Source organism: Oikopleura dioica, chromosome PAR (genome assembly GCF_907165135.1).
Source record: "Oikopleura dioica chromosome PAR, OKI2018_I68_1.0, whole genome shotgun sequence".
NCBI classification, from domain to species: domain Eukaryota; kingdom Metazoa; phylum Chordata; class Appendicularia; order Copelata; family Oikopleuridae; genus Oikopleura; species Oikopleura dioica.
Window position 1 is genome coordinate 8,952,062 of NC_137293.1, and position 16,726 is coordinate 8,968,787.

A 16,726-nucleotide genomic window follows, 5' to 3' on the forward strand; every position below is an offset into this window, starting at 1 on the left:
ACATTAATTACGCGTAGGCAATTTACGCGTATAAAAGTTTTTTGATTTCACGGAGTTTTCCAATTTGCAAAAATTAAGCGAAAAATGGGAAGAGATTTTTACCAAATTCTCGGGATCGACAGAGGCGCGTCAGATGACGATATCAAGAAGGTTTATATTTAATGAAATATTCCCTATTTAATTATGTTGAATTTAATCAGCACTCGAGTAAAAGTAAGATTCTAGGCGTACAGAAAAGCGGCGCTAAAATACCACCCGGACAAGAACCAAAGTCCAGGCGCAGAAGAAAAGTTCAAAGAAATCTCTTTGGCCTTTGAAGTCCTGAAAGACAAGCAAAAACGCGAAATCTACGACAGATATGGCGAAGAAGGCCTCAATGGAACTCCTGGCGGCGGTGGAGGAGCCGGTGGTGGATCGAGCAATTTTCAATACGGCCAAAACTTCGACCCACACGATTTATTCAACATGATGTTCGGTGGCGCTGCTGGAGGTGGATCGTCAAGGGCGCACAATCTCTTTGGAAGTCATTTCAACAGCATGGGCGGAAACAGCAGCAGAAGTTCTTTCATGGATCATGATGATTTCGGCGGATTCGGCTCTAGTGCATTTGAAAGCAACGGGTTTGACTTTGGGTAAGTTCTATTTTCAGCTCTTTCTTTGATAAAAAGCGCTCATTAGATCGAACGGAATGGGTTCTCGAGCGAAGCACCGACCGTTGAAAAAGGTCGACAAGCTGGAGCATGATCTTTTCATTTCATTAGAAGATCTTTATCATGGAATTACTAAAAGGATGAAGATTTCCAGAAGTCGTCGAAAGCCAACCGGTAAATGAGTACTTTTCGATCCATTTTTCATTGTCCTAGGAGTGTACCGTCCAGAAGAAACTATCCTCACTATCGATGTCAAGCCCGGCTGGAAAGAAGGCACGAAGATTACGTTCAACAACGAAGGCGACGAAAAACCCAATCACTCGGCTGGAGACATCATTTTCGTCTTGAAAGAGGCAAATCATGCGCGATTTAAAAGAAAGGGAAATGATTTAGGTACAGTACCGTTTTATTGTACCATTCTAAAAATGATTTTCAGTTTACACCGCAGAAATCACTCTTCGCGAAGCTCTCCTCGGCGGGACTGTAACTGTTCCTCTTTTGGACGGAAAGAAGCATCATCACAAGTTCAAGCCGCTCAACGATACCGCGCACAAGATCCGAGTTGTCGGCCTTGGTATGCCGCTCTCCAAAAATCCATCGCAAAAAGGAGATTTGCTGATCAAATTCGAGGTCATGTTCACCGGAATGAGCGGCGAGCAACGACAATTACTGGCGGATGCTAGTTGCAACTAGAATTTTTCAATTTCTTTAAATCTTCCACGGTCTCCTCTCTGTATTAGCATGTACATGTAAGCTTAAAAATAACGATTATAAATAAGATAAAATTCTTTTCTTTCTCATTTTTCCCTACATTTTCAAATCTTCTTCAAACCTCCATATCTGTAATTATTTAAAAATAAACCTTTTCTACAAAATCAACGGCTGTTTTAAATATTGTGATGGTTTATTATTTATTTGTGGAAACAAAATGCCTTGGCGTTTTTTAAGTTGTTGCAGAGACATTGAGGTAATAAATAAGTTTCAAAAAAGGATTGGCCGAGTGTCATTTACATAAATATATATAATGTGACATACAGTGAAAGTGAACTTTTTGAATATGTTTTGAGCAAAAGAACTACAGTTAATTTCCTAGGATATTAACTACAGGCCTTCTGCAAGTTGAAAACAGTATGGATAAGCATTGGAATGTGAATGGGCTTCAGTAAACTGTAAGACAGAGTTCTAGAGCGATATTTAAAGTTGGTGAGAGTTTAAAGAAATAGAATTAAAAAAAAATAATTAACAGGTAAACTCGTCAGCTGCGTGCGGTACGCGTGCACCAGAGCTAGAACCGGGCGAGTTCACCGTGTGCCTTCTTTTGATTTTGACTTCCTTGGCTGGCGAAGCGGGTACTTGCGATTTGATTTCATTCTTTCGCGGGCTCTTCGTTCCCTTCGCGTTTTTCTGTGCCGATGATCGGGTTTTTACTTCCAATCTTTCTTTGCGGCTTTTGTGCACTTGGTCAGGTATGGCTTTGATTTTCTTTGGAGCTAGGGAGGATCATTATTGGCTGAAATCAAGAAAGAGAACTTACAAGAAACAAAGTTTTCCGAGAGGGAATCTTCTTTGTTCACATTTTCTTTTGAATTTCGTCTAAAGTTGTTGAGCCAGCTGGGACCTTTCTTCTTCGTCTTTGAACTTCCTGATTCCGAACCCGAGTCTGAGATGCTGTATGCGGCCGAGGCGGACATATTTGGCAAGTTGGAGAAAAGTTCCGTCAAATCGGACTTGTGCGGGTCTTTTCTGGGCGAACGCTGCGTCGGAGAGACTGGAGGTGGTGCAGTGGTGGAAGACGAAAACAACCAGTTTGATTTGTCGATTATTACATTCATTAATCTAGGATCGAGTAAGTAAAAATTTCAATTCGGTGAAGTTGTACCTGTATTGTTTTTTGAGTGTTCTAGCTTCGTCATTTACGAGAGGTGGTTTTTTATAATCGTTAGGATCCGTTTTGCGGCGGAGAAGTGTAGGCGTGATAACTACTGAGAGATTGTGGCAGTCCATTTCAGTGAACTTCTGGTTGTCCGCCACTTTCTTCAGATGAGTGATAAAGTACTTGGCCGTGTTGTAGTGATATTGAGGTAGAGTGATGAGCAAGCTGCGGATGCGTTGTAGCGATTCTAAAGAATTTGAAATTTGATTTTTGTTCAGAAGGCCATATATTTGAAGAGCGGTAAAATCTGACAGGTAAAATTAAATTCTTACCCTCGTCAATATTTTGGGAGGTATCGTCAGGTACGGCGTCGACAAAAGCATAAAAGCGTGAATCCGTAAACAATGGGTCTGGAAGTTGTCGAAAGAAGCTCTTGAGGACACTAGCAGCGATCTTGACGTCTTTCAACGCTTCGCAGTGATGGATGTTGTCCATGCATTTATTCATCTCTTCCTAAAATACAACAATAAAAGGCCCGTCCCCAAGTGGGGCGCTGTACCTCGACTTCGTTTTTGATTCTTTCGTTGGCAGCAGTTCTATAAATTCCATGGCAATCAGTTTCGATTTGAGATTCAATGATACGACAACAAGTCGTCACAACGAGTGGAAGGTCGTCATCCATCGGGCAATCGGCTAAGGGGACTCCGAACGTTTTTCGGTTGCGTTTTTTATGCTGAGATGGCGAGCGAGGACCCATAGAGAGTCTAGATTGGTTGGAGAAAAGACATAGAAAAAGATTTTTACCTTGTGTTTGGAGCGCGTTTGTACTTTGGATCGGAATCAAGTTTCTTCTTGATCATTTCCTCCAGATCCTCTGGTTTTTGAAACTTCTGAGCGAGCTCCCTAATCTTCTGTACCCACTCATTCATTTCGGCGTTCCTGAAATTGGAAAAAGTCAAAAACCGACAGTTCTGATTGCTTATTTACGTTGAAGCCTCAATAAGCAGCTCATTGCGCTCGTCGATGCTAATTTTGAAGACATGATGCCTCTTGGTCCCATAGGATACGTCGCACAAGCAGCCACCAAGAAAAACGTCTACAAGCAGGGCGGACATATCCACAGTAGAAGCAAATTGATCATTCGTCTGGCACACCATGTGACGAGTATTGCGGAACATTTCCGGACACTTCCAAACGTACAGGTAACCGGCGTGAATCATCACAAATGCTGCTTGCCAACTTTTGCGCTGAAAAAGAAGTCAAAGTGACTTTGTCCGGTCTATTTGGCAATTGAGACTTATTTACAAACATCTACATGCTATCAAGGCGCTAATTAAATGCTACTGGGTAATCCAATCCATAAATAATTCAAAACCAGCCTGTTTCCGAGAATACCCACTTTAGCAACAAAATTAGATGATTTTTTCCTTATTGTACCTTAATATTGAAGACTTCTCCAGAAATCGTTTCCGGAATCTCGCGTATCCTCGTCAACAAGTCAAGATTGTTCTGCTGCTTGGGTTTTGAACCAAAAACGTTTTCGAATTTCTTTCTCATCTGTTTGTTGAGACTTGGCCTTCTCTTTAGCCCGTTGACTTCATCTTTTTTGCCTGTAGATCGGGGCCGCCCGCGGATCCTCTTGGATGGAACACCGGTGGCTTCGACATAACTTTTGCGCGGATAATGGGCACCTGACGTGTTAACGCGATCCACTGAGTGAGCGCGGCTAGGTGGAGCTTCGCCAATACTGCAAAAATATATTTTATTTAATATTTGATCTTATGATTTTGAAAGAGAAGAGCCGGGACAATTTTATTGCCGCTGTAAATTTAGAAACGAATTACGGCGATGATCATCGAATTCTGAAATCACTCGACAATGATCTATCTTAGACTATTATTTTAACGCCAGAGAGTATCTAGTCAACAATTTTATAGCTCAGCAGAACTTTGTAGGAATTCAAACAAGCTCTTGAAATTCCAAAGAGGAAAGCAAACAGGTGTGCGTTGAGAAGATGATTATGTACTCACCCGTCATGAGTAGAGAGTTTTGTCGTTGTCAGAACAGAATCCATACTTCCAGCGCGTCCCAGGGGAATCGCGATTTCACCAGTGTTACTTTCTGACACTGCGTCTCCAATTGACTCCAGTGAGAATTTGAATTCGTTTCTGCTTTCAAAGCTCATATTTATCAAATCTTCAATGATTTACTACGGGTAATTAATACCATTTATTTGGACTGGGAATCTTACTGGGATTTATTCTAAAGCCCGAAATATTATCCTCGAGTTCACGAGATAAGGCTTTCTCAAACATCTCTAGCCCTCTCCTCAATAAAAATTGTCCTACAAATATTTGAGCTCTTTCCTGTAGTCTGGCTTGGAGTTGTTGACTGCAGTAATGTAGCTATTTCTCTGCTCGCGCATTAGATGTCTCTGACTTGAGTTGTTTCTTTCGATAGGTTTAAGAAATGTTGAAATCAAGGATGAGTACCTTATTCGAACAGCATCAAATTGGTTGACCAAATTGCCATCAATGAACGGTATCTCGCTTGTTTTCACTTCCAAACTTTCTTTGCTCTTGCTCTGCTGGGCCAATTTAGTATCACGCGCCGAGGATTTGTTCGACGTTCTCGAAGAATTATCGGAGTCAATGTTGGTTATCTGGTGCACGCCCGCGGCGGGAGCAGGGGCTTGGGGGCGAACTTGCGGCCGAGAGCGTAGATTCAACCGGCTTGGGGTGGCAATTTTACTTGCGTTGATTGAATCGGGCGAAACGTGGCGGCGTGCCCGGGGCGTGTGCGCCGAGGATGAAATCATCTTCGATTCGCTTAACAAACACGAAATTATAATTTTGAAAATTTATCACAAAAGGGCTCCCCGGGGAGGGCCAGTGCGCGGTGCACCCGCTCTGATGAAAATGTCAACCGTCTTTTCAAAGAGAGACATCTTTCCTGTAATAAACTGAAGCAACTAACCTGTACTCTTTTCTCTGTCTGACAACTTCGTGGTAAGGTGGTGGCTCTTCCCCTGACAAGATGCCCGCGCTCGTGGCAGATGAAGCAGTGCTCTTCTGCAGCTCATCCGCATGATAACGAAATCCGTTAAAGGTTGAGCCGTTCAGTCTAATCCCCGCATCTTCTTCATCTGAGGTGCCAATCGAAATCGACGGGTCAGACCCGTGAATAAACCCTGTCGGCCTTTGCGCACGGCGAGCACCTTGACTCGATGAACTTTTTGGAGAGCGTAACACAGCCCGTGTTGGAACCTAGAAAAAATTTTTAGTGAAATCTATTTGAATTGCTGATCATATTTCTAGTTTTGATGGTTCTTGGAGTGCTTGTTAATTAAGTTTAGTTTGATTAGCTGAGACAACTTATGCTACCCTCTGATTGGCTCAAATTCCCTATAAAAGGTTAGAGTAAGAATAGAAACTCGAAGATGTGCGCCCGAGTCTCAATTAGATACGCTAGTTATCTATAAAAAGCTCAACATAATTTCTTACAGCTGATGTGCCGGGTTGACAAGTGGAACATTTCTGTTGTATTTCATCGGAGCGGAACTGTTGATTTTCCGCTAGCGTTTGATAACTCTGGCTGCGCGTTGTCGAGCCCGAGATGATCGAAGTTTCGCGGGTTGACTTGACTTGTCGGGATTGATTGTCCTCGGCAGTTCTGAAGTCGAGACTTTTAAGCCCTCCAGTTGTCGGAAGCGGCGATTACCTGAATGATTGGGAGCGATTTGGCAGCTTTCGCGCTTTCGTCTGTCTCGTTTCCGGATCAGTAGTGACAGGTCGAGCTCCAGTCGAGCCATCAGTGACCTCGCCACGTGGCGTCATAATTACCGAGCTCGTGGTTGAACTTGTAGTTGAACCAGAAGTGGTTCCCGATCCCACGGTTGACTTTCTCGAAGGTCCTTGGTACTGCTGCAGAAGCTTGGTACTCTTGGTCAATCCCAAAACTCCTGGAGACCCAGTGACGTTTGACGGTCTCTGGCGCGTGAAAATGCTGTCAGCAGTGGCGCGGAGAGGATCTGGAATAAAGTCTATCAAAAACTTTTCTTTCAGTAAAATTGGACTTGAAAATCGTGGAATAAAAATTGAAGCAACAAACCTTTGTTTCCAGCAGAAAAAGGCCTTGATCTGAAGCTCTGAGATCTAGCCGTCGATCTCCTAAAGCTAGAGTTCAAATATCCATTCTGACGAAGACCAGTCGAAAAAGTCGCCTGGGATCTAGGAGTTGATCTCGGTGTTAGCTGCGAGCTCAAGCTCAAATTCGCGTTTTGTTCTCGATTCTGCGTTGTCTGACTCGTCTGACTCGTTTGTTTCAACGCTGCTTGTGTCTTTTCGGGCGTTAAAATAACTACTCTGGAGACGGCGATTTCGGGGCTTGTTTGTGAAATGGGACTGCAATTGAGCTTGATACGAAGCGAGCATAAGGGGGATAAGGCTGCTCCCGCATTTCCCAAATTCCTGGATTTCCCAAATCCTGGATTTCTCAAAATCCTGAATTTCTCAAATCGCCAAATCAGGATTCTGCCGATTCTAGATTTTGGGAAATGCAGGATTTTTTTCTTTTGAATAAGTTTTCTTGCTTGGTTTAAAAATCCAACTCAGATTAGTATAGATTTGAGTTAGTTTTCTTACTTAACAAAATTTATATTGATTGATCATATAACTTTATTCTCTTGGCTTCTTCATAGACTATGGTCCATAGTCTATGGACCATAGCCAATCCTGGCTTCACCAACTTCAATCCTGGCTTCAACAAATTCGATCCTAGCTTTACAGACGTCAATCCTGGTGGCTCAAACGTCAATCCTGGCATCTACAGCGTCAATACTGGCTTCTAAAATCCGATCCGGCCGTCACTTTCTTCAATCCTTGCTTCTCAGATGTCTCTCCCGGCTTCTCAGTTCTCTATTATTGCTTCTTGAATGTCGATAATGGCTTCTCCAAGATTAAATTCTTGTTGGAAAATCCTTGATTCAAACTGATGAAGCCGGGATCGACGTTGAAGAAGTCGGGATTGACGTCGAAGAACCCGGGATTGACATTCGAGAAGCCATTATTGAAGTCGGTGAAGCTAGGATTGACGATTACAAACCAGAATTGACGATGGAGGAGCCATGATTGATATTATATCAATGATATTGCCAATCATTGGTCATATTGGAGAAGACATGATTGAAGCCAGGATCGGGGTTGAAGAAGCCAGGATTGGCTTCTTCTTGGGCAAAAGGAGACCACTTCAAATTTTAGCTGAATCCTTCATTTCTCAAAATCCTGCTTTTCCCAATCCTGCATTTCCCAAAATCCAGAATCGGCAGAATCCTGATTTGGCGATTTGAGAAATTCAGGATTTTGAGAAATCCAGGATTTGGGAAATCCAGGATTTTGGGAAATGCGGGAGTAGCCGGGGGATAATGAATTTGGAGAGTACGTCACATATGCGACTCGGGGTTGAGATAAACGCCACTCACACGTGACGATTTAGGTGATGAGGGCATAAAATGATAGATGTGAAATCCTTTCTGTCGCTTCGTTAGAATAGCCAAATAAGTAATAATAGCAAAAGCTCTAGCTTTACATAATCAATCAGCGTGACATAGTAATCTTAGCTAAATCTACCGAAATGGCAAATAAGAACGACTCTTTTCATAATTGAACATAATTTTCATTATCGTCGATCTTCTTTTTATTTATGAGGAAGTAATTTTTCGCTCTACGTATCCTGATAATCCCGCCTTTTTCCAACTCAGCGTTTTTTCTCGGCCCACCTGAGTGGATTCGCCAAATACAGGCGAGGCCCTACTGTATTCTACTAAAAGAAAAATTCCCATTTCCTAGCAAAATCGTAGCATTTATGAAATTTCGGGTCATTGACTTTTTTAGGCTCAAATCTTCAAAGAACAAAAATGATTCTTTTTGACAGATTACAGGAAACTTGTAAGAGTCTTAACCTTCTCATGAGCCCATTCTCAATAGCATCAAGTAGGAGTAACTCGAAGAAGGACACCTTTTTTCGTGCTTGCATTTTCTCTTTTTGAAGATGAAAAAATGGCACTCCAAAGTGCTTGAAAACGCACCTCGTCTGGCTTCGTGAACATGAATAGAGAGGGAGAGATAGGGATTTAGAGCGCAAGCAAATCTGAGCGATGAATGTTGCGCTCTTAGAACGGGGATTCTAGCTAATTTCCCCGTGTCAGCACCTGAGTTGGATTTATCTGATCATTAATTGTTTCGCGTAACAAAATTGGCTTTCAATCAAAATTCTTCATCATCAAATATTATTTGAAATTAAACGCGCAGTAAATTTCATCCTAAAATCGAAGATCACCGTAAAACGCGTAAAAACGAAATAATCTCAAATATTTATCCAGAGATGGCAATTTTCGCGCTCTGTAAAAAATACCGAAGTCAGCAATTATCAACCGCTAAATTAACGCCTTCCTGAAGTTCTCGCGTTAGCTCCTCGATTTCTGCAACGTCGCTTCGGTCTGATTGTGCGCATTTGATCTCACGGGGGATGTCTTTGATGATGTCTTTCAGAAGGGTTGAAAAATAGATTGCCCTTTTTATATTTCAAATTTCAGGTTCGACCCTTCGCTGGAATGTGCCTACTCTCAGTAGACTCCTGTCTTCTGAGCAAGGTGTGAATCGAGTCATGAGAAGACGATCTTGGCGCTAGACTAAAACTCCCTTCTGCCGTCGACTGGTTGAGATCTTTAATCCTGTCCACGATTCTCCGCCGCTAAAATTAATTCAATTAGCATTTCAGAACTTGCTCCAATCGTATATCACTTTTTGACATGCCATTTCGCGCCCGTAAATAAAACTATAATAACTAAACACAGCTTTGATCTTTTAAAGCCATTTCTCTTTTTAAGGTTATCTGGTGCTTAGAAGAATTTAATTTACGTAATTTAAGCTTGCAAAAGAGGGCCTTAATTTGGAATGCAGGGCGGAAATTTAATCTTTTCCGCAAATCTATCGGAGAGGAAATTCGATCATCGGCGGTAGTAGTACCGATATTCTGAAAATTCTTCATGTCCACTTAATTTTTAGCCGTTCCGATTTTCGATAAAGATGAGATTCTTTACGAATGATTCATTATATTAAATACCGCTTATAAGTTATAACAAGGATTTAGACTAGGGCCTTTGTGAAAACTGATTTTTTGGCTTGAATCGGAAGTCCAAGGTCACACCCGTGTAAGTTCGAACAAAGCCGCTTTGAAATTTTACCCGGTAAATTGACAAGTGACAAAATGAAGCGGAACATAAATTTTTTTCTAAGAAAGCCCCGGCAAGGGGTTGTGCTATTGTGTCAAAAATTGGCAATTTTTGATACTTATGATGCTTCTAGCCGTCATAGCATGAGCAAGAGGATAAAATTAAGATTTTACAAAGAAATGTCAGAATGAGTACGAAAAAAGCGGCTGGTCAGAAATTTAATGATAACAACAGGTTAAGCTCTCTTTCGAGAAAAGAGTTAATGCAAAAGCTTATCAAGAGTTGACTCTTGAGCAGCCATTTTAACCCTTTCACGCATTCAGGCGGAAGAATTGCCATTACGCGCGTAAGGGTTAAAACGGCTGTTCCAAAATAATCTAAGCGTCCGGCGGAGAGTTAACCGATAAGCTCGCGAATTAACGCTTTATCAAATATTTTCTCGAGAGAGCTTAACCTGTTTTATCATCTGAAATTCGCTTTACCCTGCTAAAAGCGTTTTAAAATTTAGATTTTTAACAGACTTGCCAAATTCGCAATTATGAAAATCGAATTCGGGGCATCATCTTTTGTGCGTCTAATAAATTTCTTTCTTTTCAAAACTTTCAAAAAGAAGCAGGTTGTTAGTGGTCGGTATTGATCTTTTTTGTGAAAGTTGACTTAGCTGGCATCTGGAGACGCAGCGGAATTTTCGAAATTTTATCGATCCCGAATAATTAAATGCAATTTAGGGTTCAGTTTCAACTCTCAAATTCGAAACGCGAAATTCAACCCTTCTAAATATTTTCGCTGGACATTTTTTGGTGGCTAAGAACTTCCGAAAATAATCAAAACTTGACAATTTGAGGTGATGACAAATTTAAAACCCGCCACTGGCAATTTTGAAAAGAAAAGCTTTCAGTTTTGAAAACAAGCTCCGAAAATAGGCTTTCTGATTCTGCTATTTTGAGAATCTTGAAAATAAAAATACAGTAATTAAATTATCCATTTGTGAGACGGGAATCTCCGCTAAAAGAATAGAAGAAGCGTTAATTTGATTATAATTGATAATCTTCTAATGAATTCTCCTTCTATCTCACTGTACCTGACACTGAGTCAATTCCCTGTCGATGCCCTTAAACTTCTGTCCAATGGAAGATCCGGTCTGTGGCCTTACCGGATCTACGGAATTGTCGTTCATCTCTTTTTCCTCATTTTCGGGAGTCAAATTATTTTTCATCGTTCTTTACAAACTGCCATATGCTTTTCCTTCTTCATTTTTCATAACAACATGCTCTAGAAAGTCTTCTTTTCAAATTCTCTTTTGAAAGTTTTTCAAGTTCGGTTTCGGTTTTGGTGAATTTTTGAAATTTCTTTCTTGACTTTTTGAATGGGCCCGTAGTAGCCAGCGTTTTTCGACGGCGGCGCTGATTGGACGAACAGCGACACCTACGCCGCGCCAGACTGGCGCCGAGCACCAGCACCAAAAGTCTAACCATTTTTAACTGCTGTAACAAATAGATATAAATAAATTACACACTTAGATCGAGGGAATACAGTCAGATACTGGATTTAACTGATTGTTATTATAAAAACCTGACTGTATATTTCAGATGAATAACTTTCATTTATTTTCTCTTATTAGTCTGTCTGTGACTGGAGTTAGAATTCCTCCGAATCAGTACTGATTCACGTGATTCAAGTTATTGATCCCGACCGGCCATTAGAGTAGTCATTTTTGATAACTACCAATGATAGTCTATCGCTGAAGACTGTGATGGTCAGTCAGTATCAATAATTTAATTCCGGGTACTTCTTTATCATTCAAAAGCAAATAGAAGCTCCGAACAACTAAAGAATCTTAAAATGGTCAATTCCAATTCTGAAATTCATTTCGAATTCGTAGCTTTTATATGTAATTGCTCGAGAGACAGTATTTACCCGAGTATCGCGCGGGGCACCTGGGTCAACAGCGCACGATGATTAGCTTTCCTTTTTTGTGAAAATACACTTCATGATTATAAGTGATACGTAATCCGGACACGAAACGGATAACTACCAAGTGTTGGATATAAAATTCTAGTTTTGGCGACGCTAGGGCGCCGTAAACAACATTTTTCGCAAGTACCAGAAATCGTAAACTTGGAAAAACAATCCAAAATCTCGAGGACCCTACTTTTCGCGGAAAATATGAAACTATTCCTTTTCTTTTAATTATCCCGCTTTTTTTACGAACTTGAAATAACGATCAAGCTACGAAGAAAATACAGAATTTTGGAAAAAATTTGATAAATTTTTCATCTTTTTGGCGCTTCTCCAAAGTCAACGGTACTTTTCAGATGCCACGGATTACCGCGAGATTTGCTGAAAAAGCTGAAAAATGATGCTCATAATTACGATACATGTTTGCTTGGAAATTAATTTTCTACCCCGGAAAATGTCAAGCAATGTCGCTTATTCTAATCCTTCCAACAACATTCAAAATAATCAAATCAAGAGCAAGTCCTCGAGACGGATTGTCTGTGAGTTTGAATTTCCTCGAAGAAATTCTTTTTCAAATAGCGCCCTTGTCAAGGCACGATTTACAACAAGTGGCGCAGCATTTCAATGGGATAAGCTTCCCCATAAAATTGTAACGGGTGAAATTTGCTCCTGCCAGAAACGGTGCCAAGTTTATTCACAAAATGAAGACAGTTTTGGAGTATTCAGGGAACTTTGATTCATCAATTCTCTCAATAAAGACGCTCTAGTTGTCATTTTAGATGGAAATTTTGAACGATTTTGGTCAAATTTGTCCGAAAAAGCATTAAATTTCCTTACTAACCTTCAATTTTTAAGATTATTTTGATACTCTTGAATCACATAAGGCTTGAAAAGCTCGCATTGACAGCACAAGTTGTCATTTTCGACAAAAAATATACAGTTTCCTCGAAAGATCTGATCAAGAATGAGTTTCTAGTGGAAAATGTCCTTATTTTTGAATAAAAAAAATTCGAAAATGTCGATAATCTCTAGATCATCAGTTGTTGTCAGCCCTTTTCTTGTCCAACGCTTCAGTTACTTTGACGCCGTTTGACAAGTTTTGTTTGAATTCTACGCTGAAAGAAACGTTCGCCCGCACTTCTTCAACGATAATGAGATCAAACGGCGGAGGATCCGGCGATGCCACCAATATGTTATGTCGCCAACTGGTAAATCATTTCTCTATTAATCTTAAAAAGCGGTAATTTTTGTAGTTTGTTGGGCAAATCCCGGGCGATTGGACCCAAGATACTCTCTGCAAGCATTTCTGCGAATACCTTCACATTCCGCTCGAAGAAGCTGAGGACGAAATTCATTTTGACAGGGAGATCCCAGAAGAGGATTACGGTACCAAAAAGAGTAAGTTTTATCAGAAGAAAAATCTTCTAAAATACCTCTAAGAAATTGCCTTCATTCGATTTGCGAAACCGATGATCCACAAAAAAGCACTTGATAAAACGACGTTCAAAGGAAGTCCAGTTTTACTCAATATCAAGGTAAGTTTTAAGGGTGTCAACAATGATAGAAAATGCAAGTTCAAGTAGATAAATATTGTTTCTAGCCGTCACATTGGGAGCTAGAGGAGGTAAATTGTCAATTTATCGACTTTTTCTTATCAGTTTTACTCACTCATTTATTCGAAATAAAAGAGCTCTAGAAACCGTTATAATCTATTTTCAAGGAATCAAACCAAGAAGATAAGAAGAGAAAACTCTTCATCGGAAGGCTGAGCGATCACGTGACAGAAGACGACGTTGAAAAACTTATTTCAAAAATCTGCCCCGATGCAGCGAAGTTGATCGAGAACGAGTTCCCCCAAGTTCCGGATAAGAACGATGGCAAGCCCAAAATCGCTTTTATCCAGTTTGAAAATCACAACGCTGCCTATTCCTGCAAAGGTACTCTTTTTTTCGTTGATTGATGACAACGATGAGTATTTTTAGATGCACTGAAGCGTGTTTTTGAAAACCCTCAACCCGAGGTGATTTCGTTGTTGGAGCACATGTGCTGTCGAAATGCCAAGCTCAAGGATCTCATCGACTCTGTCGACTACCACAAACGAGGCAGGAACGAAATCTTCAGCCTTTCCTCCTCCAATTCAGTTCGATCGCTGAACTCTTACAATGTAAGTCAACAAATACATGCTTTGAGACTTTGGTTAAATGTAACTTAGGGCGGCAACATGGAGTTCTGGTACCGCGAAAATGAAGCCGGCGCGACGATCCACTACAGAAAAGATCACGGAATTAGAAGCGTCTTCATTCCTTGTAAGTTTCTTCCCCTTTTCACGCCCTCAATCACATTTAAGCCGATCATTTGAAGAAAAAGCCGCACCCACGAATTCCTGCGCGTGGCACAATGGTCGAATACCGCGAAGTCGTCCCTGGCTTCTCTGACATGAGCCTTCATTCGTCATTGAGCCAGTGCGCCGCGCTTCCTGCTCCAAGACCGAGTCGCTCATTTTCTCGACTTAGTCATCACACCACCACTTCGATGTACTCATCTCTAGGAAAGGCTTATTTTTTTGACTGAAAGTATTTTGACTATTGAAAAGTTCTCCTTTTGAACTCCAAAATTCCAGAAATGAGCCTTGAAGGAGGACACGAGTCTCCAACTGGCCCTCGGCTAAGAAGTTCGCTGAGCGCTCAGCATCAGTCAATGCTGTCGATGAATCAGCAGAACCCCTACAGCGCGTTCCACAACCCGCACTCTCCCCTCAACTGGAACGGAAGCCGCCTGACTGGAACAGTGTCGGAGTCCTTCATCAATCGACAGCACAACCAGCAGAATCAGATGTAAAACATCTTTTATATATATGTAATTTATTGTACACACGATTGCTGTATATTTTTGTATTCCAAGATATAATATATATTTATTGTTAAAATTGAAGTCGTCTTCTTTGATTTCGCCGGTAGTTTTTGTTGATTTGGGTAATTACAATGAACAGAGAAAGTGGTTTTGACTGTCAGATGTTTCTGTTGTTGTCACTGAGGTCTAAGAGAGTCAAGTGGCGAACAATCTTAAGGCCAACTGCCAGCAAATCTTCAACTGCTGCGCACATAACGGTCTTCGTAAATGACTCTCGTTCTTTTGAAATCTGCTCACTTTCCCAGTCCCCGCAAGTTTTTCGAATATGACCTGAAGTTCATTATCAGTGATAATTTATCACTGTCGTTTTAGCAGTTTTACCTTCAAATATTTTTCTGACAACTTCTTCAATTTCATACGGTTTCCTTCCAAGAAATTCTCCACAAGCTCTAGGCAAAAGTCTCGGATCTAACTTGGACAAAAGCGAGCATATTCAGTGGCACACCATTCTTCGTTGCACAGTTGTATACTTTCGGATAGATAGGACTTACTTCCAGTGACATTCGCATCGAATCCGCCATACACCATTTCCAGGCTCGTCCATCAACTATGAACTTATTTGGCGCCCTTACTACACAGCCGCCTGAAATGACGACGACTTCGTTGGGACCAGCGGTGACAATATTTCCCATTTCAACAAACTAGGAGCCACTTAATTGAAAAATTACGGGTAATGTCAAATTCTAGAAAGCATTTTTGCCATAATTTCTGATGCGTACTTTGCATAATTTACGCAGAACTGTTTTTGGTTTTCTATTGTATTTTTTCAGTGATAAATGTACAAGGATTTGAGTGAAGTGTGAGAGCAGGCGAGTTACAGTTAGATCTTTCGAAGGCTTTCGACGATTCCTTCGCGTTTCTTCGCAAATGCTGCTTTCTTGTCCGGCTTTCCTCGCTTGGTGATTTCTTTTACTCCCTTCTTTCGCAAGTTCCTCTTGTCGACTTGTGCGGAGTAGGCCATTCGACGGTCCCGGGCGCTCATCTTTTCGTACTTGCAGTTGTTGACATTGTAGTTGCCAACAACATGCTTGTACGTCGTCTTCCTCGGTTGCCGACGAACTGGAGTTTTTGGCGGTTCGTTCTCTTTCTTTTCCGCCTCCTTTTTACTAAAGAAAAATTGTTAAACTCCGTTTTCAAGTGTGCTAAAACTTACCCAAAGACGAATAACTTTTTGTCATCGGTTGTGCCAAAGTTCACCCGTCGCATCGGAGACTCAGTTCTTGTCGGATTAAATCGAAACGGCGATTTGGGCGGGAGTCCTCCTTGATTTCGAATTGGGGATCGTTTCCGCTCTGCTCTGGTCGATTTTCGCTGAGGCGTTTTCGTCGGCGCGAAGTTCAACGATTTGACGACCTTTGACTTTTCCTAAAGATTTCGGTTGTGATGATATCAAAAAACGGTCGAATATTTACCCTTGGCGTTGGCAGCGATTCAGCGGGCTTGGCCTTTGGTGGGACGGATTTAGGTCCAGCCGAGCTGAGCAAGAACTTTTCCCTCTTCTTTCTCTCTGTTAGGTATTTTTTCAAATTCCCTTTTACTGGCTTGATCTTGGGAGTTTCTGGCAGAGCGTCGAGATATTCGGATGTCTCCTTGAACTCATCGTACGCATTTGGGTTTTCTGCCAAATTCTTCGCACGGATCGCCTCTAGAAAAGAGAATATAATATCGATTCACTCAATTTATAACCAAAATATCTAATAAGCGTAAAATTAAATTTATAGGAAAAGTTAAATTGCTTACCTAAATCACGACGAATCTCCTCTCGAATTTCTTCGTCGGACTTTGCGGACTCAGGCTGTATCTCTGACTTTTGGATAAGTCTCAGCGAACGGCGAGACATTTTTCTGCAAGACAAATAAAATAAGTGTTCTGCTAGAGTTTGATGCTCCGCGCGCGCTTTCAAAAAAGGCGCGCGCACTGATTGGCTGGCCCGATTTCAGAAGGAGAACGAGCCACTTACTTCATCGAATCAGAGGAGTTGTAGCTGTCATTATAATGAGTCATTAAAAATAATTCGAAGAAACCTATTTTTTTTCAGAAGTCAAGGAAGACTATTTTCTAAAATATTGATTTTTATAAGATACATTTAATTATGATTTTTTA

General features: G+C 41.1%; 5 protein-coding genes across 5 annotated transcripts; 2 read left to right on the top strand and 3 right to left on the bottom strand.

Annotated features, from left to right (window-relative positions):
• The first annotated feature begins 71 nt into the window (after positions 1–71).
• LOC145705393 (dnaJ homolog subfamily B member 4-like) lies at positions 72–1,512 on the top strand. The gene is made up of 5 exons (XM_081782855.1): positions 72–150; positions 226–632; positions 679–824; positions 864–1,043; positions 1,087–1,512. The coding sequence occupies exons 1-5, from the start codon at positions 85–87 to the stop codon at positions 1,341–1,343; spliced, it is 1,056 nt and encodes a 351-aa protein (XP_081638981.1). The 5' UTR covers positions 72–84; the 3' UTR covers positions 1,344–1,512.
• Positions 1,513–1,544: 32 nt separating this feature from the next.
• LOC145705397 (rho GTPase-activating protein 23-like) lies at positions 1,545–4,690 on the bottom strand. Its single transcript, XM_081782860.1, has 9 exons — positions 4,554–4,690; positions 3,961–4,270; positions 3,511–3,770; positions 3,328–3,462; positions 3,083–3,287; positions 2,856–3,036; positions 2,530–2,770; positions 2,185–2,486; positions 1,545–2,140 (listed from the first exon to the last, which is right to left on the bottom strand). Exons 1-9 carry the CDS (start codon positions 4,595–4,597, stop codon positions 1,890–1,892), a joined length of 1,929 nt encoding a protein of 642 aa, XP_081638986.1. The 5' UTR covers positions 4,598–4,690; the 3' UTR covers positions 1,545–1,889.
• A 177-nt stretch (positions 4,691–4,867) lies between these two features.
• LOC145701681 (uncharacterized) lies at positions 4,868–11,134 on the bottom strand. Its single transcript, XM_081778894.1, has 9 exons — positions 10,836–11,134; positions 9,129–9,273; positions 8,973–9,064; positions 6,634–6,862; positions 6,244–6,553; positions 6,027–6,195; positions 5,500–5,789; positions 5,016–5,351; positions 4,868–4,973 (listed from the first exon to the last, which is right to left on the bottom strand). The coding sequence occupies exons 1-9, from the start codon at positions 10,968–10,970 to the stop codon at positions 4,868–4,870; spliced, it is 1,812 nt and encodes a 603-aa protein (XP_081635020.1). The 5' UTR covers positions 10,971–11,134.
• A 1,666-nt stretch (positions 11,135–12,800) lies between these two features.
• Positions 12,801–14,566, top strand: LOC145702726 (uncharacterized). The gene is made up of 8 exons (XM_081779989.1): positions 12,801–12,921; positions 12,967–13,111; positions 13,154–13,248; positions 13,434–13,650; positions 13,696–13,877; positions 13,926–14,019; positions 14,061–14,267; positions 14,355–14,566. Exons 1-8 carry the CDS (start codon positions 12,865–12,867, stop codon positions 14,549–14,551), a joined length of 1,194 nt encoding a protein of 397 aa, XP_081636115.1. The 5' UTR covers positions 12,801–12,864; the 3' UTR covers positions 14,552–14,566.
• An 822-nt stretch (positions 14,567–15,388) lies between these two features.
• LOC145703768 (uncharacterized) lies at positions 15,389–16,507 on the bottom strand. The gene is made up of 4 exons (XM_081781155.1): positions 16,364–16,507; positions 16,036–16,268; positions 15,777–15,988; positions 15,389–15,729 (listed from the first exon to the last, which is right to left on the bottom strand). Exons 1-4 carry the CDS (start codon positions 16,461–16,463, stop codon positions 15,444–15,446), a joined length of 831 nt encoding a protein of 276 aa, XP_081637281.1. The 5' UTR covers positions 16,464–16,507; the 3' UTR covers positions 15,389–15,443.
• Between the last annotated feature and the right edge of the window lie 219 nt (positions 16,508–16,726).